Source organism: Astatotilapia calliptera, chromosome 16 (genome assembly GCF_900246225.1).
Source record: "Astatotilapia calliptera chromosome 16, fAstCal1.2, whole genome shotgun sequence".
NCBI lineage: Eukaryota > Metazoa > Chordata > Actinopteri > Cichliformes > Cichlidae > Astatotilapia > Astatotilapia calliptera.
Window position 1 is genome coordinate 10,380,077 of NC_039317.1, and position 27,059 is coordinate 10,407,135.

Sequence of the window (27,059 nt, forward strand, 5' to 3'; positions counted from 1 at the left end):
TCTTTGAAAGAGATGTATGGTTGGTAAAGTTTCTTCCCCAAATGTCTGCACAAAACACCTGTGATTATAGTTTATGTCCTTTTCTCATAAATGCCCAGGTGTTATTTCTTAGATTTTCTTGTGCCCCTATTGGCTAGAGGACCTATATCTGAAACACTGCATGGGAGGCTGTAGCTCACAAGGTATAGCAGGTCATCCACAAAGGCTGGTGGCTAGATCCCTGGCTACATGAAATATCCTTGGGCAAAATACTGAACACAGAGTTTCTCTCAGATGCATAGGAGTATGAATCTGTGTGAATGTTGGAAAACAGAAAAAAGTGCTTGTATGAATGGCACATGCTGTATAAAGTGCTTTGAGTTTGAGTGCTCCAGCAGAGTAGAAAAGCTATATCCATCTACTACAGACAATACTTGTGGAGCTAATTGTGAAGCTTTTTCCTTTTCACAGAAAATTAAATTTAAGGAACTAGCCGTGCATTTTGGTTATTAGAAAAGGAAGCTACATGACAGAAGGATGAGGAATATAGCTGTGGGGAAAGTGACTGATTAGATTGAAAACAGTTGAGTTTTACCTGGTGGCTCAGCAGAAAGATGCCAGAAGATGCATGTCCTTGCAGGAAAAACTTGTACCACCAGCTGTGAGGTACTTGACACAGAAGGCAAAGTTTGGATAATAATGATGCCGCCAAAGTGTCCACAAACAACCCTGACTGGGGAGAAATGTTTATACAATTGACAGTTTCTGTGTTTAACCTGAAACCACACTGAACTTTTTTTTTTTTTTTTTTAAACTTTCATGAACTTTACTAAAGTGTATGTTATAACATATATTTTGGATAAGAACACCAGTGCTGATAAGGATATATCATTTCCTTCAATATTTATTCATATATATAATAAATGCACCTTACATGTTAGTAAAACAAATATAATGTATCACGATAAGCAAAGAAACTTTCATAATTTACCCCTGAATTGATGTATAAGTAAACAGCTCCCCTTTCATTTTTAAAAAGATTTTAAAAAAAGCACACAGACAGAAACCTGTTCACTTTCACTTTCAATGTCTTCCTTACTGCAAATAAATTTAAATATTTCTTTCACTTTGTTATTCAAAAATAGTAGAAACTGTATTCTAACAAATTTGCCCAACAGAGCAGGAATAAATGACAACAAAGAAGGTGTAGTGTAGCCGACAGGTCAATACGTTGACCTATTGATAGTTTTGATATACAAAGACAAACAGGTTTCACCCGGTTTTCTCAGTAGTGCAACCCGAGCCAACAACTCGTGACTCTATGCGCGTGCGAGCTCGTGCACACGGACCTGAATACGTTGGCGTGACAAACGGCGGGACCGCCCAATAAAAACATTCGGTGGCCTCAGGTCGTCCAATGGCAAGCGGGTTAGGCCAGTTGAGGGTCGGGCCAAACTGCGCGTTGAGCTCCTTGTCAACTGGTTGATAGCGAGGGAGTGAACAAAGCCGTTAAAGAAGAAGAGAAGATGGCGAGATGCGGTCGGAACTTGAGGAAAGTAGCTGAGTGCATAAAACAGTTACCGTCCACAGCCAACCGGGATATCCAGAACAGAAGCAACGTTAGGTAAAGTGTTTGACTTTTTCAAGTTGTTGTCTGAAACGAGACGGTGTAAAATATGAAGACATAGCTCTAAAACGAGCATTTATACCAAAGTTAAACTTCTGGTACGGGGTAGCTAAACACTGCCGCGGTGTACGATTCACGGCCCTATTTGAGTCAAGAATCTCGTTGAATTAGTTAACTACATCTCTGTAGATGATAGAAAGTAGTGAAATGAGGGTCGAGTAAAAGCAGTATTGGTCTATCTTATAGCAAATGTAGTACAGCCACGATGTTGCAGTGATAAGCCGCATAGCACATTACATAATAATTTATATTCACTGAAACATTAAATTGTCGCTCTTTCACTTTCACGCATAGAAAAGTAAAGCTGATTTCAGTTTCTTTTACTGGACTATATGCATTCTCCTGTGGGGAGCAGCAGTCTTAGCGTAAACTACAGAAATGCGCGATAATTTATGTATTGATTATAAACCAGGCTCATTAATTATTACTATGTCTGCGTAGTGGGTTTTTTTTTCTTTTACGTCCCACCACTGCTGATAGCACAGCCAAGTTGAAGACTTTACATATTTAAATCCCCACGATAAAAAATTTAGAAGCATCGTAACGATTAGCATCGATTATCTGTGATTTGCAAAACAGTGTAGTAAAAACGACATGCAGGTACAGTCTGAAAATATTCCTAAAACCGTTAAGTCCCATTTGGTAAATGAAACCATCACCAGAACCTGTAGCAGCTTTTCACCAATTATTGTCTCACATGTGATGCATATATTATATTAAGTTTACTGTTTGTCAGTCATTATCTGTTTATACAACAGCCTCTCTTTAACATCAAAAGCTGACTGCGAAAGAGTATATTATAAACCATGCAGATATGTTTAATACTCCGTATTGTCACTAAGCAGACAGTGTTTCAGATGATTAGTCTAGGTTCCTTTTTCTATTTCAGCTAGTTATCTCTTATATTGGTCTTAATCCAGTCCCCAGTCCATTCTCTCAGCCATTTTATCTCCCACCCCCCTCCCTTAAGTCATCTTTCCTCTGATTGAACAGCGGGTGGGTGGGGTGTCTCTGCTCACAGCCAGAGCTGTGTGCCTGAGATGACCATAGTAAGGCTATATGAAATTCTAAGTTTAGAGCAGTCTGAAGTCTTAGGTTTTCGGTCACACGGTGTACTTATACATACACCGACCTCATTATTTGAAAATTCGGTCATTTTTAGTATGAGCATCTGCTACTGTATGTGGTCTATATATTTACTCATCACAAGGTAACATTACTTGTTACCTTAGCCTAAACAAGAGCACATTATCTGCTCCCTTAAAATTAAACAAGATAATGCTTTTATCTACATTTTCCTAAAGAAGTGTTAAACAAATCCAAAGTGTGCTACTTTAATTAGTTTCTCAGTGTATTTGTATACTTCCATGAACTCATTGTCCAGCTCGTCTGTTGTTTGGGTTTAATTCTGCTTTGCACCTTTGTGGAGTTTGAGGTGTCTCATTCACCTTTTGCTCTGGGCCATTCTCAGCCTGTACCCAGGATACGTTTAGAGGTCAGGTGTATCATATTTCAGGTAGTAAAACAGGAGTGAATAGGCTCCTGTTTAAGGGCAGTGGGTACATTGGAATTTGATGCAGTGGGGGATGAGTTACTATGGGAATGGAAAACCTGATTCATTTGGGAACAGGTTACAAAACTCCATACCTGTGGGAATTATATTCCTCTAAGCTCACTGAATGCTTATAATTGCTGGCATATTTTTTTCTGACAGTTGTGAGTCAGTCTTGTTGCACACCTGTGCCACAAACAGGCCTTTATGCTTCTTATTTCACAGCCTGTTGCTGTCACATATTTAACTTGTTATATTGTCACACCAAAATGTTTGAAAAAGCATTAAATTTATTGTAATTATCGATGTGTTATTGAATTGCTTCCCGTCATGCTGTGGCAGGGGTACTCTGGAACACAGAGCTACAGTCAGCCACAATGGACAAAAAAACCCCTCTTAGACACACTCCTAAGGAGTGGCCAATGAAAATGCGCCTACAGGCTGCTTATGCCTGAGTAACAGGATCTCTAGTTAAGTTGCTGTGGTGAAGGTTATGAGCCAGTTTAAGTTGTCCCATTCATGGTGTCATGGGAGAGCTGGGGCAGGGCTTTTCACCTGATCCAACCTTCTCTGGAGCTACTGCTACATGTTGCCTTGAGGAAGGATCACATACTTGATTAATTGTAGAGTTGATTAAAGTAGAAAATATATGTGGATTGTGGTTGTCCACAGTCCACATATATTTTACTTATATCAATATAACATTATAAATATAACCTAATCATCACATTGTAGAAGCTGGAAACAAATGCTGATGTGATGTTAAGAGCTTTATAGCGTACAAGTAATGAATCACCGAACAATGTAGGGCGATTATTTTAAAGGGTACATAGCATTTTTTTCTTCTTTATTTTCCATCTTATGTATCTATCTTAAATATGGTCATTAATTTACAGGTGCTCACTCTTAACAAAAAGAGACCACTCTAAAACATTTACTGTTAAAATATTTATGAGGGTGCAACCAATCATAAGAAAAGAGCTAAACTAAACCAACTCAACTAAAAGGCTTGTGTGAGACAGAGGATGAACTACATGTGTAACTGTACCTGTGAAAGATGTACAGGGATAATTGTGATCTATTCAGTTGTTTAAGAACAAAAAATTGAAGCTGAAAATGTAGGTCCACTTTAAGTATGAACTAATTATCACATTTTTTTCTTATCACCATATAGCAACCCTTTTTATTTTTCCTCAGTTAACATCATGAATTGTTTCACAGATATTTATGACAAGTTGGAACAAGTCGAGCCTTTCTGTCAGTGAGGTGTAAGACAGTCTTAACAGTCTAAGAAAATAGCCTGGAAAAAAATGTTGAGAAATGAGAAAAGGAGGGAAGTGTATGTAAAGACTTAACTGATTTTACTAGTTAATGATTTTTTTTTTTTTGTGTGATCAGCTGCCTAGAACTGCTAATCATGTTTAATTTACTGCTAAAACAAACCAAAAAAAAACCACCACAGAAAAATCAAACAAAGAAATTTTTTAGGTCTCAAAAGAGACTTTAAAGATCACTCATTCAAATAGTTGTAGATTAACTTTCACAGTGAGGAAATCTTGAACGAGTGAGAAAATATTCTAATCTAAGATCTTGATTATTGTAAGATGCAGACACAGAGACCTGGAGATCGAATGGCTGAGTAGTCATTCCTGTTCTATCTCTTTGAAGTCTGCTTGCCGTCTCCCACCTGGGTTACATGGATAGTTGGTCACAAAGGTGTCTGCACAGACCCTCCCCTCCAAAGCTTAAAGTAAAATCAGTGTCCTTGACCTTGTTACGTTACTGCCATCTGTATTTGTGTGACTTGTTTTATTTGAGTGACAAATGCTTGGCAGGCGTGGCGAGTTTCCTCTCCCCAGGCTGGGGCTGGGCTATGTTTACAGGTACTGCAGGATAATCAGCTGGTTATATGCTGGTATAGATCAGGACTTCCTGTCCCGCTTAGCTTGATTATGAAAAATATTACAGCTGTGCACCCTGAGGACAAAACACATTCAAGAGTGGAGGCACAAACATTAAAACGGCTTTTCAACTGACTCCTTCCTGTGACCCAGACAGTTCCTGTCAGAGATCTATTTATGCTGAAGCCTCCAGGAACAGAAACTCCAGGATGCGAGTTCCACCTGGAAGCTTTTGTATTGCAGACAGTGTGATAGTTATATACTACCCTCCCTGTTTAAATGAGCTCTCTTTCAACTAGAACCTCGGACACTGCACGGGTCAGTCAACTGGCCATCATGAGAATGGAAGCACCGAGTTCCTGCAGACTTTATCCCCTGACAGTTGAGTTATTTAAACAGAATGGCTGTTTCCTGGGTGTTGACAGAAAAAGAGAATTTGGGGTGTTTTATAAAACTCAGAGGCTACTCGCTGTCATTAAGCAGCTTTCTGTGGCCTCAGATTGTTTGGGTAAAAACTAGACCTTTTTGGATGAGAAACTGCAGTTTTTTGAGTAGCTGGCAGAATGTTGATCCAGAAAGGAGTTAAAAACATTCTTGATGTCATAACAGCAGCTACTGGAACATTTTCACAGTACAAAATGGAGAGGAGGAAACAGTTGTCTCTCAGTCTGGCTTTTGAGGCCAGGAGGGGAATTAAAGAAAGGTTTTTCTTAATGTTTCTGGGTGCCTAACATTCTTTATATCGTTTTACGAGGGAGGCCACAGTCTGGTGCAGGAGCATGACATGTGCTTCACTGTGTGCTTTAGCTTGAGCAAGAGTAAAGATGAAGAAGAACCCACAGTGAGAGGCATGAGCTGTGGGTACTTAACAGTCCAGTATTTCCCACTGCAGGAAGCACAGACCAAACACAGTCACACCCTGTTTGTTGTGTCAAAAGGAATTTAAAGAATAATGAAATGTCAATGTTGTGTCAAAACTTGCTTGTGCTGGCCATTCTCTGATCTCTGCTGTTAGACTGGGGTCAAATCACACAAACTTTCCAAACTGAGAACAACAGATCGATGCGCCCTGGTCTCCTCTGCTTTCTGAGAGCTTATTGCGTTGTTGGTGACTTGTTGTTTTTTGTTTGGTCATCAGATACCTTTCATCATGCGGGATCCTGATGATGCGTGCGCACCCACTGCTGAGTGCAGCCGTGCCAGGGCGCCCCATTACACTGCCTTCACGCAGCTTCTTCAACCTCGCAGATTCCTTCTCCAAGAAGAAGGAGTACTCAGAGAGACGCATCATTGGGTTAGTCTGGATCCACTTACAGTGTTTTTGTCATTTTTATTTTTAAATTAATTTATTTTTTGCCTCAAGACACGTTTGGACAGGATTTTTATCTCAGGAGGAGACAGTGTCTGCGGGCAAAAACTTGTATTTTGTATAGAAACAGTTTTTTCAGCTCTCTCCTGCGAGTGTTTTTTTCCCCAGCTTGTATTTAACCACTTAAAGTCCTTAAAATATATCTTTAGCTCCTGTTTGTGTTTGTTTGACTGAAATACTCTGACCCTCCTGAAAACTTAAAAATAGTTTCACAGGCAGCTTTTGAAAAAGGATGGAAAAACATTCATCCATCAGAATGGCTCCAAGCTTTCTAATTCCTCTCATAACTGGCATCGGTTTTTGGCGGTAGCACATTGTTAAACAATGACGTCATGATTTGTAGAATGCCTGAGTCACACGCAAGCCCTTTGACTTCTATTTCTATCCTGTCCTCTGACTCACAGATAAAAAAACAGCTGAAAAACATGTTTACACACACACACAGCAAAATGATCAGAAATCAGTAATGGCACGGATAAAGAACTGGACCTATGAGCACAATCAATAATGCCACCAACAAAGAGAAAATCTTAATCAATATCCATAATTACTTCTCGGTGTCTTTCTGTGATATCTAATCAGACTTTACGTCTGGGTTGTCCTGCTGCTGAGCTTTTATGTCCATTGCTGAAGAGATGAAATGTAACCAAACCACACGGCTACAAGGGCTGAAATTGAAGGTCCAAAATATGATATAATGCACCAATGTCAGTGATCTCCAGTATTAGCAACATGCGGTGCGCTCAGCTGCTCTGAAATGCCCTGTGTACCAGTGAGTGTTGGGAGTCTGGTCTCTGTATCTGTACCTTACGTGTGTGTGTGACGCACTAAATGTCCTCCTGTGCTCCTCAGAGAGGTCATAATCACTAAATCTGCTTGTATAAATAGACATGGGCACTGGCAGCTATTTTCCCTCAGCTGGACGTCTGGAGTTATGTAACACAGTGTCTGTACGTGTCTGTCATTCAACACCTCCGACTTTTGTTTTGTGTGCTTTACTGCTCTTCTTTTTCCCTTATTCCAACATCCCCCTACTGACCTATTTGAGCCTTTTCTGGGTCAACGCTGTTGTATTATGGTTGGTGTCTTGTCACACAGTTGCTGACCTTCATCTCCTTGGTGATGTGCAGCCTTGCGTTAACATATTCGCTCTCTCTGTTTCCGTGTCCCTGCAGGTATTCCATGCAGGAGATCTATGAAGTGGTGGCTGAGGTGGAAAACTACCGCCTCTTTGTTCCCTGGTGCAAGAAGTCTGAGGTGGTCTTCAAGAGATCCGGCTTCTGCAAGGCCAAATTAACCGTGGGCTTCCCCCCTGTAGTGGAGAACTACACCTCCCTCGTCACTACAGTACGCCCTCACCTGGTCAAGGTAAGATACTGCTTCAAGCTCATGGTTAAAAAACATCCACTGTTGATGTTAGTACTGTGACATTATTAGGAAAACACAGAGTAGGTAAAGGAAAACACTCAATCTAAAAGAAACAGACTAAAACGGTAAGAATGAAAAATTCATTTAGATGGACGTCACAGATTAAGCTGGTTTCAAGTCAAAGTCAGGATACGGTTTTTGAATGAAGATTGGCACGACAAAGCATGAGCTCCCATTTAGTAACCTTCATAGTAGCTGTATGAAGTCGTCAGCCTATTCAATAAACACTCCATTTTACAATATTTTGAGTTTTCTGGCAGTTATTTCATGGTTCAGGCTTTAAAGTGTTAAGAAAAAGAAAAAGGTCTGCAGCTAGTCAACACAGGCCCGCGGTCTGTGCTGGGGAGACACTCTTGGTGCCTATTCAGCTGGACTCTACTAGGTTACCGTCGTTTTCCATTTCAGTGGAGTACCACCTAATGTGTATGGGAGCATTATAGAAACATGGCAGAAAGTCTGACATCACAGGATGATGGTTGATCACACACACACACACACACACGTAGAAAAATATTTAGTATACACATCCAGAAATGCATATACTATTATATATTGTACATATATTTATTAGTTTCAGATGTAGCCATTCTTGTATTTTGCACAACTCTGTTGCTTGTGAAGCTCGCACACAAGAATTTCACTCACATGTGCTGCACCAATGTACCTGCACATGTGATGTGACAATAAAAGTGATTTGATTTAATTTGATTTGATCTATTGCTTTTTGTCAGACTCGGGGACCACTGTGTTGCTTTGTTTTTTTGCAGCTGTTTTTCCTCATTAATGGTGGTATTGATTTTTGTGAAAGAAGTGCTCTAATGATTCAGTGAATGACGCCATTGACTGGCCAATGCGTGGCACACAGTCTGTCATTGTCACCTTTTTGGATCGCCTCAGATTGCTTGAAAGCCCAACCAAGTTGATACTTAAACTGCCCTGTACCAGGTACTATCACCTAATGGAGAATCCTAAAAACCCTGTCGTTTCGAGACAAGTGGGTACTAGTGGAAAAGGGCTGTCTGTGTTAAGTCCTGATTAACGTCTTCCTGCAACGTTGTATATTTTTCTCTCGTTCGTTATTTATCCCTGTTGTCATTACACAACATGTGATGGAAAGTTGGCCACACAAGAAGGGGGTGTAAAAAGCTGGCTGTCACAGAGACGTGAAGGCTGGCACAAATAGCTGAATAACAATTGAAAAAAGAGGAGACAATACCTGCCCCTGTCTCACCTCAGCAAAGCTGAACAAACAAAGGCTGAGGTGAGTGTGAATATCATTAGAAGATAACACTCAGACGGCACCTCTCTGAGGTGTGAAAGGTGCGAGAGACGTTTGCAACACTATCTGCTCTTTTCAGGCAGATCAAGGCAGGGTTATCAGCCTTAAATTCAATGTCTGTAAAATGTAAATAGAACAGACTGCCCTGATTGGTGAACTATCACACTGACTGAAAATCATTCAGGCTGGAGTGAGAAGCACTCCACACATTTTGGGTATGAGAGTGTAAACTGTAAATATCACCCTAGTCAAAACAGGCCGTCTTTGAAGCTGGGATTAGGTGCAAAGTTCAGCTGGAAATTCTTTTTCCTTTGTTTGGCTGCTCAGAGGGTGTTTGCAGTGTTTTCTGAGGCTGTAAAGTTACAGTTGTTGCTCTAAGCAATTCACAAATGCAATGTCTCTCCTGTTGCTGACTGACCGCAGAAAACCTGTACATGTTGCTTTTCAGGCATCGTGCTCAGAGGGTAAACTGTTCAACCACTTGGAGACGATGTGGCGTTTCAGCCCTGGCCTCCCTGGGTACCCCCGGACCTGCACTGTGGATTTTGCTGTAAGTACAAACGGCTTGTTGCAGGGCAACATACTGGAAAATGTCCACTATGTGAGAATGTGCTCTGTGATCATGTGTTTCATACAGTCACAAAGTTAGAGACTCAGCTGCTAACTTTACCGTCTCCTCCTCCTCAGATCTCCTTTGAATTTCGCTCCCTCATCCACTCCCAGCTCGCTCACGTGTTCTTCGATGAGGTGGTGAAGCAGATGGTTTCTGCGTTCGAGCGGCGTGCCTCCAGTGTTTACGGAGCCGAGACGCCCATCCCGCGCGAGCTCATGTTCCACGAGGTCCACCACACGTAGCGACAACCTCCCTCTGCTGCACAAACACGAACCCACAAACAACAACGTCAGAGAGCCCGAAAAGAGACTGTGTTCCAACTGAAAGTGCCTTTCTCACAACAATGAAACCATTTCCTGTGTCAGATTTTAAAGCTGGTGTGGATCCTCCAGCTGATTTTCACCTTGGTGCTAATGCAGGTTCCTGTATCAGACCTTGATCTGGTGGTGAAACTGAGCCCGCAGGTCAAATGGAGGCCCCACGGTGCGTCAGGCCAGTGCGTCATCACTTCTGTACACATTAGCTATAGGGCTGCAGGCACACAACTGAAAACGGAGACAAAGCAATGATGAGCTGCAACATGCAGAGTTTATTCAGATATTTTAGATATTTACTTTTGCACACAGATTCTCTAACGTTACATTTACCTGCACCTAACAGCCTAAGACATGAAGATATTCAGTTTCACACATGACACAGGAAAGCAAAGAGTTCAGCTGGAGCCAGACAATGACTGAAATTATTCTGGAAGCTGCTGAATAATTTAAACCTTTTTTTTTAAGTAAGCTGTGTTTCCATCAGATGGACCAGAGTGTAGGTTAAGTTCCAGAGGAAAACGTTTCTGCTTACACTTCTCAAAAGTACAGGAACGTCAGAGGGGAGTGTGGCGTGTGATTGGTGGCGTACTCTGGAGTACTGAATTACCACCAACTACTGGACTTTTTTTTGTGTACAGTCTAATGCTAAACCAGCTGTCACCTATTTATAAATGGACTAATTTGCTGCTAATCTGTATGAAGGAACAGTTTAGTTCCTGGAACTCTGGACACTGAATGGAAAAGCAGCTTTAGAAAGAAAAAAAAACACAGGCTCCAGCTGCTTGAGTGTGTGTTGTGTTGTGTTTTGTCAAAATGATTGTGAAACTGAAGATTTTTTTGGTCTTGGACTGTTGGTCGCACATTTGAAGACATTGCAGTGCACTGTGTCAAAACACGCAGGGCTTTTCTCAGTATTTACTGACAGAAATTGAGGATTGTGAAAGCAAACATTTATTGTGGCTAGCCTAGTCTGCTGATGAGCACCACTTGAACATTTCTCACCCCGTGCAATGGAAATGGAAAGGCAGCTTAATTTATATTCCAAACACAGAGGCAAAGAGCATTAGACCAACATCACAATAAAAGCAGAAGAAATTCACTGAATGTACAGCAACGTGACATGTAAAGTATAAAATTTAAAAAATGAAAGACATAAAGAAAGAAGAAAAAAGGTCCCAGTGAGAGACAATACAGGATGTAGTGACGCCAAAACAAAGTGACGCAGTTTCAGGGAAGCACAAAGTTACTAATAATGCCCAAATGCCGGAAAGCTTTCCTGCCTTCCAAAATGCACTTTACTGAAGTACATAGTGTTGCACGTAGTGTGCACACAGCTGGGACATACTGTGCCATTGAACTCTGACCCTCTCGCTGTATCTGGCATGGGATTGTAGGTCAGAATGGCCAGAAAAGCGCACACACATACTCCGTACCCCCTCTGGATACTGTAGAACATCCTGGTATTTTGGCATTTATATTAAATCTTTTTTCTTTTTTTTTTTGTGGCAAACTCCATAATGAGTGATGGAAGTCAGAACCAACACCACTGAAATCCCATATCTTTGTACCAAAGGTAGAGCAGAGTCCTGCCATGTGCCCATGTTGGGGCACAGAGACTGTTATGAATCCCCTGTTTTAACAGAAATTCTGAAAACAAACCAACATGTTGTATCATGGCCAGCAGATTAGACACTCGCTGGATGTCTAACTGCTGACAGACTAAGCTCCTGTTATTTAGCTGCTTTATTTTCAGTGTGGATGGACACTGGACTTCTATCATTACTTAAATGGTTTTTCAATTTCAACAGCAGTGGGTGGAGATATTTGGGCTTAAGTGTGCAATAGCAGCGGTGTGTTGTAGTCATGCTGAATGCAGCCGAGCAAGCATGTAAAACCCACTGCTGATGTCAGGGCCCAAAGCAGCTGCTAGGCAGGAGCTCATTTTATCAAACTAATGAGAATTATTTTTGGTTGTAGTGTTGTTTTTGATTTAACTCCTGCTGTATGCAGATTAGCTAGTTTGAAACTGGGGATTTTTTTTAGATTTAAAGAAAAGCTTTACATTACGTGCTGAAGTGGCTCCATCTTCAGTCACAGTTCTGTTTATTTGTTTTTGGAGCAAGATGTTACCATGTTTGAGGAAGAGCTGGTTTAGTGAGCAAGCTACATTAGTGCTCAGTAACACTCTGTGACTAATCAAAACTACTCTGATGTTTTGGTAAGAGGAAGTCCCTTTCAATGAGATGTAGTGGACCCTGACTGACCACAACTTCTTTCAAAGTAGCCACTCTCTAAGTGAACAAGTCATACACTCATTTAAAGTGTGTCTCTTTTTTTGTACCAGGCTGTAAACATATTTTTGTCCTGCTGTAAAGTTTGTTTTTAGCATTTTTAACATGGAAGTCCACGAGGATTGGCTCACTTCTGGGGCCAGCTTTAAGTGGCCACTACAGAAAATGCACTGTTAGGCAATTCAGCTTTGGCTTCATTCATCATCTCCCACCATGTTATTAGCAGCCTCCATATATGGTCATAAATGTGCTTCATGTTTGACCTCTGACTGATGTCAGAGTGGTTCTCCTTCAGTGTTGACCCCTCACAGCCCAGTAAAAATAAACTAAGAGCTAAGCGAGCTCTATGGAGAATGTAAAGGGGCGTAGCCCTGCACATGCTGGCTCAGTCACCCCTACTGTTGCTTTGCTTCACACTGGCACCTTTCAGTTAATTATGAATGTCAACCGCGTCCCACCAGCCAATTGGAAAAGCGAAGCCTTGACTTCTTAATAGTTTATTCAGTGGTGTCTGGTTCTGCAGGATCACGTGTTTGTGTGCATGTAAGGATTATTTAAAGGTAACTTAGTTTGTGCTGAATTAGCGGTGATATGTTTTGTAGGCAAATACAAATCAATAAAAAGGGAATTGGCTGCAAGGGAATACAACTGTGCGGCAAGACTTTCTGTTGATCATGAAACAAAACCGTGAGAAAATGATACTAACCCTGATAAATGCTAACCTAAGGAAGAGAAATTGAATGTTTAAATGCAACACATTGATTCAGAGAGTGCACTGTGATCATTATTATTAGCAAACAGCTCATTGTTCAGTCAGAAATGGCTTTTACCATCACACAACCAGCATGTTACCTGTAGCGGTTTGATAAAATGGGGCTCAGATCAGGATGTTTCCGTGATGAGTCCGCTGACCTGAAACCTTCCACCTGTCCGACACACAGCACCCACAGAGTGCCTCCAGACCTGCTGGCAACATATTTATCTTCATTTGTAAAGGAACAATAGACTCATTTTATCATATTTATTACTTAGTTTAGGTGTAAATGCAAGCACTTCACTCTGGGAGCCAATGTTAGCATTTAGAAGCAGTATTCCTAATACAATGTCGTTTTACAGCACTGGGGGAACTCCTCCATCAGTGTTGCTGTATCAGTATCGTCATGTTTATACACTGCTCTGCATTTGCCTTTTCTCTGCTTACTATAACCGCTCTACTGCTTGTGAATGCTAACTAAGGTGGCTTCATGTGAAGTGTAAGTGTGTGAATACTAGTTTTAAGATCACATTAGAGCTACACACTGCTGTTAAAGAGTATGATTATGGATTTGTGTCAGCTTGTTTCATGCAATGTGGAAAGGACGTTTTGTTTGTGTTGAAAAACATGGACCGACTGCATGATTTATAAAGTATTTTTTCTAAAAAACAAACCTGGGTTCTCTGGTGTGTTTCCTCCCTCTGGGCTGGGACCAGACAGAAATAGGGTCATCATGTGAGCATTGAGAATAGACCTGCTGCAAGTGAAGCGTCTGAACAGTCTGTCATGAGCTTTGGAAATGTCACTGCAGGCAAAGGCCAAAGTAGAATCTGAAATTTCCCTCTGCCCTTTCAAAGCTAACACGGATCACTGGGAACATCTGAAAGCAGACTCACAATTATTACTGTGACATCACTTGATTGGTAGTTGACCTACTCGTACAGTTACAGGACATTTTAAAAGGTGGCTCCTCGTGAACAAAAGCCAGAGATTTGAAAACTGGGGACAGCGTGTGTAGTTCATTCACAATGATGACTGTGACATGTGAAACTGAAACCAAAAACTCCCCAGATTAACTCGTAAAAACACCCCACACAGCTCACATCTCCTAAGTTCAGCATGTAGCTCACTGAATTGTGTAAAATTATTATTTTTTTGCAAAACAGCTCAAACATGCACTGTGAAAAATATCTGAACCTTTTCATGTGTAGTGTGTCACGTCTTATTTATAGCCTAAAGCACATTTAACCAACAGAAGCTGACCCGAAGAGATTCACGGGCAAAACAGCACATGTAGAGAATAAACTGCTTTGGTGTAAAAAGTTAATATTTGAGACAAGTGGTGAGTATTAAAGATTTCTAACTGCTCACCCACTTTGTCACAGGCAGCAGCTAATCAGTGATGCGCTGAGGCCTCTGCCACGTATAGGTGCTGAGGACACCATATATGCCCACACAGCCATGCTCAGTAGCGTTGTAGCTTTAGTGGAAGGCTGTGCAACGTTACAAGATTACTTGCAATACCGGCTGCAACTGAGTACATAATCAAATGTTACATCAGGGTTATGGACAGCCTCATCTTCGTCTCCCTAATTGTGTTACATAATGATTTTGTAACCAGTAAGAGGAAAGATCCACCCAAAGGTGTTTGTTTCCTGCTTTGCATAATTGGTAAACAAAACAAAACCCTATTTGGCTAATAAACAATAAGCTCCTGCTAGAGCTGGGCGATATGAGATTTTTTCATATCACGATATGTTTTTTTCATTTCAGGCGATAACGATATCTATCACGATATAAGCCAAATAACTATATTTGTAAGATTTAAATGTGCCGTTGCTCACAAGTAAAATGTGAAATAATCAGCAGCTTGTTTTTATTTAAATATTTATTTCCCATAATAGGTTCAACAGGGTAGATGTGCTTAAGGAACATGAGACTTTTTCAGATAAAGGCAAATATTGCAAACTACACAAAAGGCAGCCGCTAAAGCGTTTAAGTTTCAAAATAGAACAAACGAAACAGACTAAATTGTCAATTCCACTTAGAAACAAAATATTAATTCTAAAAATAAATCTTAGTTTGTTTTACAGAAGAACAGACAAAACTGACTAACTTTTGTCAATATCAAATAAACTGAGAACTAAAAGGAAATTCTCAATCTCTCCTTGTTGTATAGCTGAGCTTTTCAAACAGTTTTAACAGTTACTTTAGTCTGACAAAAGCCGAATGACGAATTAGCGCTTCCAGTCAGAGACTGAGGCTACGTCCACACGTACACGGGTATTTTTGAAAACGGAGATTTTCCGTTTTCGTTTTAAAAAATAATCCCGTCCACACATAAAGGCAGAAATGAAGGAAAACGCTGCTATGAACATGCCAAAGCAGCAGGTGGCGCTAGATTCCTAACCGTGCAGAAATGTTGGCCAATCAGAAGTCTAGAAGCCTCGGTGGGAAAAAGTAAACTAAGCTGGGGAATAGAAGCAGAACAGAGTCGTATGTGTGGAGGGACAGTAACTGTGTGTATATGTAAGCATTTAAACACTGCAGAGAGTAGAATTAACAGTATTGTAGAAATTCATTTCACCGAAACAATAACGTGGTGCACAGTGTGACGCATGCTCCAGTTTATTGTATTTCCAGACTTGCTTTCGGCACAATTTACAGTGCACGCTACTCTGTTTTTTGTCAGACTTGAAATAGCCGAAATACCTTCACACTACGGAACTTCTATGGCTCTTCCGTTCGACAATCTCTCCGGCATTGGAACCATCATCTGTTTTCTCTTTGGTCACGCTCGGTTGATTTTTCTAGTCGGCACACTCATTTCCTCCATTACGCGCTGGCTGCTTCCCAAACAAACACACGTGCGGCTTGGCACTTGTGCTGTACGTAACAAGTCACGTGACGTGACGCTGCGGCTGTGATTGGTTCGGCTCTGCGCTACTTAATTTGGATTGGCTGACCTGTTTTTTTTTTTTTTTTTTTTTTTTAAGAGGACAAGAGCGGCGAAGTCTATCGCGATAGTTTAATTTCTCTATCGAGTAAAAGTTATATCGCGATACATATCGTTATCGTTCTATCGCCCAGCTCTAGCTCCTGCAGATGTTTCATAATAGAAGCATTATTAAGAAATGAAATGTTTTCTGTCTAGGGAAGTGATAGAGGGCTTTTAATGAGTCTACAGTTTATAGTGCAGGAACTTTAACAAAAAGTAATACAATAGTACAAGTAGTGCTTTTAGAAATGAAGTCTCTCACTCTGAATGTCCCTGTTGGACATTCAGAGTGAGAGACCCCCGTCTGTATCACCGTGTCATCTATTTGGACTAAGACTCCTATTAAAGCACATGTCAGTGAAAGGAGCTCCTTTCATGCACTACAGTCTGACCCAGGTGAGTATCTGTGACATAGCTACAGAATAAATATTTACATACAATTTCCTAGAAATAATTCATTAATCATTTGGACTAGAAGTACTTTGATGAAACTCCCCTAACCTGTCACATTGGTTTGCCCCAAACCGTTGGCTGTCAGGCAGGTGATTGAGTACCAGCACTCACTGGTACTCAATCACCAATTCTGCCAAAAACTGATTGCGGCTTCTACCTTGTTACACGAATGTTGTTTGTGGCTCAAGATGACTTTATGTCATCCATAAGGGATGCATTTGACATATGTTTCACATATTATAGGACAAAACTTACTTATAGCAGTTTAAATACGAACAATCAGTTTTTGGCAGACAATCACTTTTTGGCACAACACCTGTTGTGCGATCTAACATTACAACCGACCGCACAGCAAGTACAAACCATGGCTGATGTGGGTGCTTTCACTTGAGCTTAGTTTGGCCCAGGAAGATGGCGCCTCAACCAGAAATCCTGGCCACGCCCCCTCTCGTGACATCATGCTCATCTACCAGTTGGAAGGTTGGTGAACTGATCTGTGGCTCCTCCAGTCTGCACGTCAAAGTATCCTTAGATACTGAATAAATGAATAATAAATTAACTGAATAATAAATAAGTCTCAGTGTGTGTTTGGGTGAACTTGTAGGAGGAAGTGTTTTGAGTGCTCAACTTTAGCAGACAGGTGCTATATAATTACCAGTCCATTCCATCCATCCACCCATCCAGGGCCGCGGGGGCAGCAGCCTAAATCTAAGCAGATAAGCCCAGACCTCCCTGTCCCCAGCCACCTCGGCCAACTTGTCTGGGGGAACACAAAGGTGTTCCCAGGCCCATGTCCTGGGTCTGCCCCGGGGCCTCCTCCAGTGGTGGGACATGCCCAGACTCACCCAGGATGCATCCTTGTCAGATGCCCAAACCACTTCAACTGGTTCCTTTCGATGTGGAGGGGCAGCGGCTCTACTCTGAGCCCCTCTCAGATGGCTGATCTTATCCTATCTCTAAGCGAGAGGCCAGCCACTCGGAGGAGGAAGCCCATTTCTGCTGCTTGTATCCGCGATCTCATTCTTTCAGTCACTACCCACAGCTCATGACCACAGGTGAGGGTAGGGACGTAGACTGACCGGTAAATTGAGAGCTTCGCTTAGACCATTTCTGAAATAGTGTGTAGCCAGCATCTACAGAACTTTGGAAGGCCCTGAAAGAAACCCAGAGGATTATTCCTAAATAAAGGTGGCCATACCGAGATGGTCTTTTTAGGATTGTTGTTGCCTTAGAAACTGCATTTCCATGTAGGTTTGCACACTCGAATAAATCACTGAAATGAGGGGTAACTCAAAACTTTTGCAAAGTGTTGTACTATGATGAGATTCTAAAAAAAATAAAACATCTCATTCGCTTAATAAAGTGATGGTAATATAGCTTTAGGTTTGTAGTTTTGTTTTAAAGGCAAAAAATGCTAAATTGAAACATAGCAATTGTTTAAAGCCTAACTTGTGTCTTCTCAGCCATCACGGCAGACGGACGTCCCTCCCTGAGCCTGGTTCTGACAAACGTTTCTTCCTGTTAAATGTGAGTTTTTCTTTCCCTCTGTCGCCATGTGCTTACTCATAGGAAGTCATCCAATTGTTGGGAAATATCTCTGTATTATTGTAGGGTCTTTACCTTACAATATAAAGCACATTGAGGCAACTGTTGTTGTGATTTGGTGCTATACAAATGTTATATAAAGAAAAGCTTGAATTGAACTGAGTTTTGTTTTTGTTTTGTTTTTACTTTTATTGCCAAAAATAACAAGGCAATTCACATCAACAACATGACCTGAGACCAAATCTGCTGCATATAATGGTGGGGGTTATTCAAAAACTTAAAAGAAAAAACATATATACACATATACATATACATACATACCAATACCTAAGCACAGATTTAACAATGTTAAGGCTTGAGTGTCCTTTCAAGATATTTTATAATTAGTCTCCATTTTTTCTCAAAGGTTGGCACTTTTAGTTGTAGTTGAGCTGTTATCTGTTCCATCGTATAGACATGTCTAGTTTTCAGAAGCCACTGGGCAACCGTGGGTGTTTCTGGTTTGAGCCAGTGAATTGTTATCATTTTTCTTGCAGTCATAAGGAGGAGATGCAGGAGAAAGTGCTGCTCATAGGAGAAACCATCACGAAAGATATCCAACAAAAAGATCAGGGGATCCATTGGGAGGTTGACTGACAATATGTTTTGTATAATGTTCTTGACATCCATCCAGTACTGTTGTATGTAAACAGAGTCCCAAAAAATATGCGTCTGGTCCCCCACAAACCCACACCCTCTCCAACACTTATCACTGACACTACTTTTGGATAGAAAGGTTTTCAGTGGAGTTCTAAAAAATCTTAATTTAACCTTCCAGTCAAATTCCTTCCACATCTGACTACCCACCCCTCTATGGCAGCCACAACAGACACTCTCCCATGTGACATCATCCAACATTATATTGAGCTCCATTTCCCATTGTTGTTTTATATGATAGGCATTATCAGACATGTCAATCAGCAGCTTCTGGTAAATCAAAGACACTTGGTTTTTCAATGTACCCGTCTTTTCAAGCAGTTTTATAAAATGGTTTTCCAACCCGATTGGTTCTCTTCTAATATTGTCCCAATTCTTATGCTTTGTAATGTAGTCCCTTAACTGTAAGTATCTATAGTGGTCCCTGGGGATAAAGCATATTTAGCCCTTAGCTGGGCAAAACTTTTAAGAGTATTCTTTTCAAACAGCTGATTGACTGTAATCAATCCTTTCTCCACTCACCTTTCAAAACTCCGATCTGACAACGATGGAAGGAACTCAACATTTCCATTTATGGGAACAGCTCGAGACATGGTCAAATTCCCTTTTAGCATTTTTAACACTTGGTTCCAAATATTTACAGTGTGCTTGACCCATGGGTTAGTTATTTTAATCTTTTTCCGTGATTGGGGGTTGAGAAATGGGAGACTCCGAAGGGAGATACCTGGTAATGAATACTCTTCCATAGATACCCACTGCATTTCTGAATCATGAATAATCCAGGCAGCCATTGATTTTAATTGAGCTGCCCAGTAGTACATTCTGAAGTTTTTTTCCTTTCCAGACATTAACATTTTGAGTCTGACCCTTGGTCGTTTATTCTGCCAGATAAATTTGGATGTAATGCGTTCTAATAATTTGAATGCAGACTGTGGGATCAAAATGGGTAGGTGCTGAAATAGGAATAATAGGCGTGGAAGAATATTCATCCTTATACATTCAATGAACTGAGTTTTTAACACAATAAATGGTTCAGCCATAAACTAGGACAGCAGTCTCCAACTTTTTTTGCGCCACGGACCGGTTTATGCCCGACAATATTTTCACGGACCGGCCTTTAAGGTGTCGCGGGTAAATACAACAAAATAAAACTAGTACCGGTACTGAAAAAAATAAGATTTATTCATAACACACGTGAAAAGACCCAGGAAAACAGAGTTAACGATAAAAACGATAACAAAACAACGCTGAAAACCGATAAAAACCCTGAAAACCATACATTTCACACCCGAGCCTCAACTCTCGCGCCCCGGTACCAAACGACTCACGTACCGGTCCGAGGCCCGGGGGCCGCTGAACTAGGACACCTTTTAATCACATGTGGGTGACACAGCTCCAGTCTAGCTGTGCCTCAGGGGTGGGCAATTCCAGGCCTCGAGGGCCGGTGTCCTGCAGGTTTTAGATCTCACCCTGGGTCAACAAACCTGAATCAAATGATTAGTTCATTACCAGGGCTCTGGAGAACTTCAAGACATGTTGAGGAGGTCATTTAGCCATCTAAATCAGCTGTGTTGGATCAAGGACACATCTAAGACCTGCAGGACACCGGCCCTCGAGGCCTGGAGTTCCCCACCCCTGCTGTACATAATGCCATCGGTGGGTCGGAGTCATTTTGCCAAAGCATAAGTAGCTGACAAAAAAAAAAAAAAAAAAAAAGCCCTGTAGTGTATTCTGAGGTCCTCTGGCCTGGTGATGGGGACATACTGGGTTTCTAAATGGTCCTAACAGCTTCATAGAGGCAAAGTGTGCTCACTTTGGTCCCAAAGTTATAGAGCCATTCCTGATTTAGTGTAACGATTATTAGCCGTTTACTGAGGTTAAACATTAAAGCCAACTTTGACAGGAACTACTGTAGCAAAACACTCTGGGTACAGTGACCTCTCTGCAACAATAAGGCCTGAATGGTTTAGAAACAGGTGGGAGCGACTGGACAAACTGTGTATATGCAGAAATCTGTACTTAATTCTCCATCTGCTAATGTTTATGCACAAGTTTCATCTGTATCGTTTTCATGGTTGTACTAGCAAGACATCTTCAGCTTCTGCCTGGATGGTTGAACAAAAGGTGAGCTTTGGTTGAGAAGACAAACTTAACCCCAACCTGCTTTACTAAAGGAAGCAGACTGATTTGTGGAGACTACATAGCAGAAACAAACATGAATCTGCACATCAGAATAAGAGTTTATTAATGAAAATTAAAAAAGAAACCACAATTAACATCTACACGAAAGAGTAGTGGAACCATCACTGCTGTTTGGAATAAAGTAGCAAGACAAAGATCACTCTCCGGTTGCTTTCTGTGAGTGCTGTGCCACGATGGAGGAAACGAGGATTTCACATCTACTCCATAGCAAAGGATCCCGAGCCCCTCACATACAATCAGCTGTACACTCCGATGCAGAAACGCGACTCGGTAAACATTCAGACTACACGGGCTCCTGACGACGCTCCACTTCTGGTCACTTAGGCACTCTTTGTCCAGTTGTAACAAGACAAGATGGAGAAAGGCTCCGTGTATGTACGAAAACTGCTTTAATTCAATCACAGATGAATTCAAGTCAATCACAGACAACACATACAAATAATTAAAAAAAAAAGAAAAGAAAAAAGACAAGAGTGAAGGACAGATGCTGAGGCTCTGTGGTCCATTTAAGGATAGTTACAGTTTATTCCACCCTGCTTATTTCCCTTTTGTAGCTCATTGTCAAACTCATTTTGGATTGTGTTGTAGAGGTTCAGGGTAACAAGGAGTTGCAACACTAAACTAAATCTGGGCAAAAATTCAGGCCGTCTACCTTTCAAAGAACATTGGACTTGTGCAAAACCCATACCCTCCATTTATGGAAAGCAATCCCATGTGAACCCAACATGAAACCTGAAACACAGCCTCCCGATGAGCAGGTGAGAGCTGTGCTTCTGAGTACAGCTGGGTCACTGGAAAGCAAAGGCGTGAAGAAGGCCGCTCTCACTCAGAGACAGCCGATGAAGAGACACAAGAGGACGGAGACCCAGATGTTCTGGAGTTTAGAAGTTTTACTCCTTGTTTCCCTACAACAGATGTAGTGAGTACAAAGTTTATGATCTAAAGACCCACACGGGAAATACATCAGGTAGAAATAAACTGGAACCATCCTCAAATATGAACACTGCTGAATTTCCTTCTTCACTGGTATTAGTTTAAGTCTGTTGAGCATTTGACGAGGAGTTAAGTGCTAATGGAAAAGGTTTGAGGAGGACTCTAGTGTAGCAGGTGGACTCGTGGGCTCAAGTCTTTTGAGCATTTATCAAACATTTGCATCTCTGACATATTCGTCGTCAGTCCGTCCATCACTGTGGGCAGAGCTCAGTGGGGGCAGTTCTCCAGCTCCACTAAGCTCCTGATTGAGTCTGTACACAAAGATCAGGAGGAGTGGCTCAGAAACCCATTCCACCCCCCATACCGCCCATGCCGCCCATGCCTCCCATGCCCCCTGGCATTTCCTTCTCCTCCTTGGGGAGCTCTGTGACGACAGCCTCAGCAGTGGAGAGCAGAGATGCTACTCCTGCAGCATCCATCAGTGCTGTCCTCACCACCTGTAAGAGGAGGAAATAAAAAGTTAAAGCTCCTCCATAATCTGCCATGAAAAAAAAACCCAAAACAAAAAGCTATATAGCATCCATCTTGCGAGTGAATGTGATTGGCTGAGCTGTACCTTTGTGGGGTCAATGATGCCCTTCTCCACCATATTGACGTACTCTCCCTGCATGGCATCGTAGCCCGTCCCAGGGGATCCCAGCAGGATCTTTTCCACAACGAGTGAACCCTCCACGCCTGCGTTTTTGGCAATGGTCATGGCAGGAATACGAAGCGCCCGTCTGATGATGTCCACACCTGTTTAGATCGAGGCGCTGGTTAAAACCGAAGCTCGTATGTAACCCTAGGAGTATGGGTGTTACCGAGAAGAGGCTAAAGCACAATCTTACCGATCTTCTGGTCAGAGTTGGCAGTTTTGAGGGCGTCGAGGGCGGGGATGCAGCGCAGCAGGGCACAACCTCCTCCAGGAACAATGCCCTCCTCAACAGCTGCCCTGGTGGCATTCAGAGCATCTGTCACGCGGTCCTTCTTCTCATTCACTTCCACATCACTTGTTCCTCCCACCTGAAATAGAGCAAAGGTGTCACAGCTTTGCCTCTCCACAGGAAAAACCACTCATCCACAAATGGTGCCGAATCCAACCTTGAGCACGGCGACTCCATCCGAAAGCTTTGCCAGCCTCTCGTTGAGCTTCTCCTTCTCGTAGTCACTGGTGGTGCTTTCCAGCTGCTCGGCGATCTCTGCCGCCCGTTTCTCAATCTCAGCCGAGCTGCCTCCTCCCCTCAGCAGCAGGGTGTCGTCTTTAGTGATCTGCACCTCGCCGACCTTGCCGAAGTCATGAGCCTGGATGTCCTCAAGAGCCAGGCCCAGAGCCTCATCCCCAAACACCTACAGATACACAAAGAACGATATACCATCAGATGGCAGTTCAGATTTATAAAGAGTTGCCACACTTAAGACTGATGAGAACCTACAGTCCCCCCGGTGGCGATGGCCATATCCTTCAACTGGTTCTTCCTGTTGTCGCCAAAGCCTGGGGCTTTAACTGCTACCACCTGAAGCCCAACCTTCAGCCTGAAAATAAATAAATAAATAAATAGCTACTACACATTCAAAGTTCCCTCAGTGTAGTTTTCTCTTTTTTCCTTAAGCAGTTAACATGCATCTCAGTCCCCGACTTCACAACAACAATGTACCTGTTGAGAACCAAGGTGCTCAGAGCTTCTCCATCCACGTCCTCTGCCACGATAACCAGAGGTTTACGGTGCTGGTTGGCAATTTCCAGAGCTGGCACAATGCTCTGGACACTGGAGATCTTCTTCTCACTCAGCAGCAGGTAGGCATCCTGGAACTCACACTTCTGGCCTGGTAGAAACAGGAAGAAACAAGACTTGGCACATGAAAACCATTCACAGTTTAATGGTTACAAAACCTGCATGTTTTACTGTTAAATCCAGTCAGCACACAGTATCGATGTTAGACGGATAAGTTTGAAAGCATGCTTCTGTCTTTTTTTTTTTTTTTTTTTTTTTACACTTCAAATTTGTCTGTAAAGATTATATTTTGATGCAAGTGAAAACACTAACAATTCAATAAAGCAAACCGTTTCAACACTGTCACAGATAGGGATGGGTACCGTTCTGACATAAACGGTAGTAACCAGACCGAAAAGCAGCGCACATTTCGGTGCTTTATTTTCCTGAGCTGTGATACACTTTAGATTCTAGCCAATCATTTTACGTTTCCGAGGATAGTAGGCGGGGCCAGGTACGTACGTTCTTTTAGAGCAGAGCTACAGATTAAAAATGCCCAAGCTGAAGCGGTCAGAAGTCTGGCTGTACTTCACAGCAAAATATGCAAACTCAGCAGCCTGCAACAAGTGCTTTAAGCTGATACTGTCAAAGGAGGTAACACCAAGAATCCGATGAAACACCTGGCAACGCATAGCGGTTTTTTTTAAAAGCCGAAAAAATGCGCCGTATTTGATAGCTTGCTGTGAGACCTCACACCGAGCGCATCTACTGCGGGTGGGTTGCCAGTTATCGGACCCGGAGTTAGCAACATCCCCCAAAAACACGAAGAGGAGAGTCCTGGCCCCTAGCCCTGCCAGTGTAGCAGAAATGATGACGGATGATGATGATGCAGCAGCAGCCGTTCTTCTCTGCGTGAGTAGCTTAATGTTGTTCGTGTGCAGTTTACGTTGAGTAGGCTAACCACGTTATTACATGAATGCATGTAAGGTGAACTAGCAAACATCATCATAGCTACATGATGCTGTCTTCTTGTGGAAAACAGTTAAACATGAGAGGTTTTTGGACAAAGTTTGTGTTTTTTTTCCATTGTTTAAGCACTGCTTCCAGCCAAGAGTGATACCATATATGCCCCATAGCTGCAGAAAAGGCTAACATTGTTATCTTTTTACAAAAAAAACAAACAAACAGCTGAACATGAGAGGTTTTTGGACCAATTTTGTGTTCTCCATTCTTTAAGCACCGGTTAAGCACTGGCACCGTTTCAAAAGTACCGGTTTGGCACCGGTATCAGATAAAACCTAAACGATACCCATCCCTAGTCACAGATAATGACTTTTGTTTAAAACACTGTCAGATGATCTTCTGGGGTGCTTGCCCTTTCCCTGATTATCAATGCGTTATTTCCAAATACCTTCTGCAAAGCATACACTTTCTCCAGCAGGGGGCAGCACTTAACAAGTCAGTGTGTTGAGATGTTTTTGGAAGCACACTGCTGTTGAACTTTAGACCCCATTACCTCAATGGACTTTTCCTATTTTCCAAGTCACCACTGAATACAAATGCCTTGTCTGGGCTCACTGCCCCACCTGGTGGTGCAAACCAATATTACATGAAATAACACATTTACAAAGTGTCTAACACAGATTCAGACAAAACCTATAAAATAAAAATTTAAGAAACTAACATGTTATGCTGGACATTCTAGTCAGGCAGCTACAAAGAGATAAATGGCAACAAGAGGATAAATAGTTTAGATACGGTTTGTTTGTTGTGCTCCTGTAGGAGGACAGTGGGACTCTTACAAGCCTTTCACACTAACTGGTCATTTTATAATGAGTGCACAGCACCGGTTTATCAGTTAAAACTTTTAGCGAGTAGTAATGCACAGCTGAAACCTGTTCAGCAGCCTTACCTTTGGCAGTGTTGATGAAGTAAGGGGAGATGTACCCACGGTCAAACTTCATACCCTCAATGATCTCCAGCTCATCATGCAGAGTCTTCCCATCCTGGCAAATTGAACCAAACATTTACAAGCTGTCCTCAAAAATCAGACAGTAAATGTTCATTGGACGAGTAAATGAGGTTTTCTCCAGCAGGAGGAAATCTCTGAAACCAACCTTCACGGTGATGACTCCCTTGCGGCCAACTTTCTTCATGGCATTAGAAATGATGTTGCCAATCTCCACATCTCCATTGGCTGAGATTGTAGCAACCTGAAAGAGCAGACTCATAATTAAAACTCAAATCCCAAATGCCCGAGGCCCCATGGAGACAGCAGAAACATTACCATACCTGTGCGATCTCCTCGGGGGTTGTGACGGGCTTTGAAAGGTTCTTCAGCTCGTTGATGATGGTTTCTACAGCCATCATGACACCTCGGCGAATCTCCACGGGGTTCGCACCTTTGCTGATGTTGTCGAAACCTTCCTTGGCGATGGCGCGAGCCAGTACAGTGGCGGTGGTCGTGCCGTCGCCGGCCTCCTCGTTGGTGTTGTTGGCCACATCCTGCACCAGCTTGGCACCAATGTTCTTGTACTTGTCCTTCAGATCAATGCTCTTTGCCACCGTCACGCCATCCTTGGTGACCTTTGGACTGCCCCAGCTCTGCTCGATGATGACAGTGCGACCCTGAAATGAGCCAGAAAGTTGTGAGATGAAAAGTTCTGCACATATGTTTCACAAAGACAAATAATCACTTTCATCTCCAGTATTTTCTTAAGTCTATGCCATTTGTTGCATTGCAAGAGGCATTTAGCATAATGATTAATGCATTTTGTTTAACACTTGGCTGATGAAGGACTTAGGCTAGCATATCTGCTTTATTAGTCCAAATACATCTCAATTCTTTGCTGAAATTAAACCTGCTTTTGGCAAGAAATTCAGTGATTTCCCTTCTCTGCCTGTGGAGGGCAGGGTACCCCTTTGTGGCATCAAGTCAAAGTGTACAAATATCTAGCTGTAAGAGCCCCAGTTCTGCCCACCTTTTGTTCAAATATCTGTATTTATTAGTGCCAACCACTCAGTAAAGTTGGCCCAATGCAAGACCAGGAGCTGAAAGCCTACACCAGGGGTCGGCAACCTGCGGCTCTTTAGTCCTTGTACTGCGGCTCCGCGTGGTTTGGGAAAATAAATTAGAAGTATTTAGCTGAAGTGTATTATTTATTATTTATTTATGTTAGTTCTTTTTTTAACTTTTAGTTCTAAAGTGGAAGATTATTGTAATATTGAAATGTAAAAATAAAATTATATTCTATTATTTTTTCATCGCTCAAAATAAGCGTCACACTCGCGGAAGCCAGTATACCCGCCGA

The 27,059-nt window shown here is 42.0% G+C and overlaps 2 protein-coding genes across 2 annotated transcripts in view; one reads left to right on the forward strand and one right to left on the reverse strand.

Moving 5' to 3' along the window:
* Nucleotides 1-1,399: 1,399 nt before the first annotated feature.
* On the forward strand, nt 1,400-13,843 carry coq10b (coenzyme Q10B). Its single transcript, XM_026144150.1, has 5 exons — nt 1,400-1,603; nt 6,258-6,413; nt 7,664-7,856; nt 9,644-9,745; nt 9,883-13,843. Exons 1-5 carry the CDS (start codon nt 1,506-1,508, stop codon nt 10,048-10,050), a joined length of 717 nt encoding a protein of 238 aa, XP_025999935.1. The 5' UTR covers nt 1,400-1,505; the 3' UTR covers nt 10,051-13,843.
* A 7,241-nt stretch (nt 13,844-21,084) lies between these two features.
* Nucleotides 21,085-27,059, reverse strand: part of hspd1 (heat shock 60 protein 1) — a 10,207-nt gene continuing 4,232 nt past the window's right edge. Inside the window, exons 3-11 of the mRNA XM_026143687.1 lie at nt 26,041-26,376; nt 25,866-25,961; nt 25,661-25,754; nt 23,692-23,860; nt 23,470-23,569; nt 23,138-23,383; nt 22,885-23,059; nt 22,614-22,792; nt 21,085-22,494 (exon numbers count right to left, since the gene is read on the reverse strand). Coding sequence (XP_025999472.1) covers nt 22,336-22,494; nt 22,614-22,792; nt 22,885-23,059; nt 23,138-23,383; nt 23,470-23,569; nt 23,692-23,860; nt 25,661-25,754; nt 25,866-25,961; nt 26,041-26,376 — 1,554 coding nt within the window. The 3' untranslated portion in view covers nt 21,085-22,335. The remainder of the gene's footprint in view (nt 22,495-22,613; nt 22,793-22,884; nt 23,060-23,137; nt 23,384-23,469; nt 23,570-23,691; nt 23,861-25,660; nt 25,755-25,865; nt 25,962-26,040; nt 26,377-27,059) is intronic.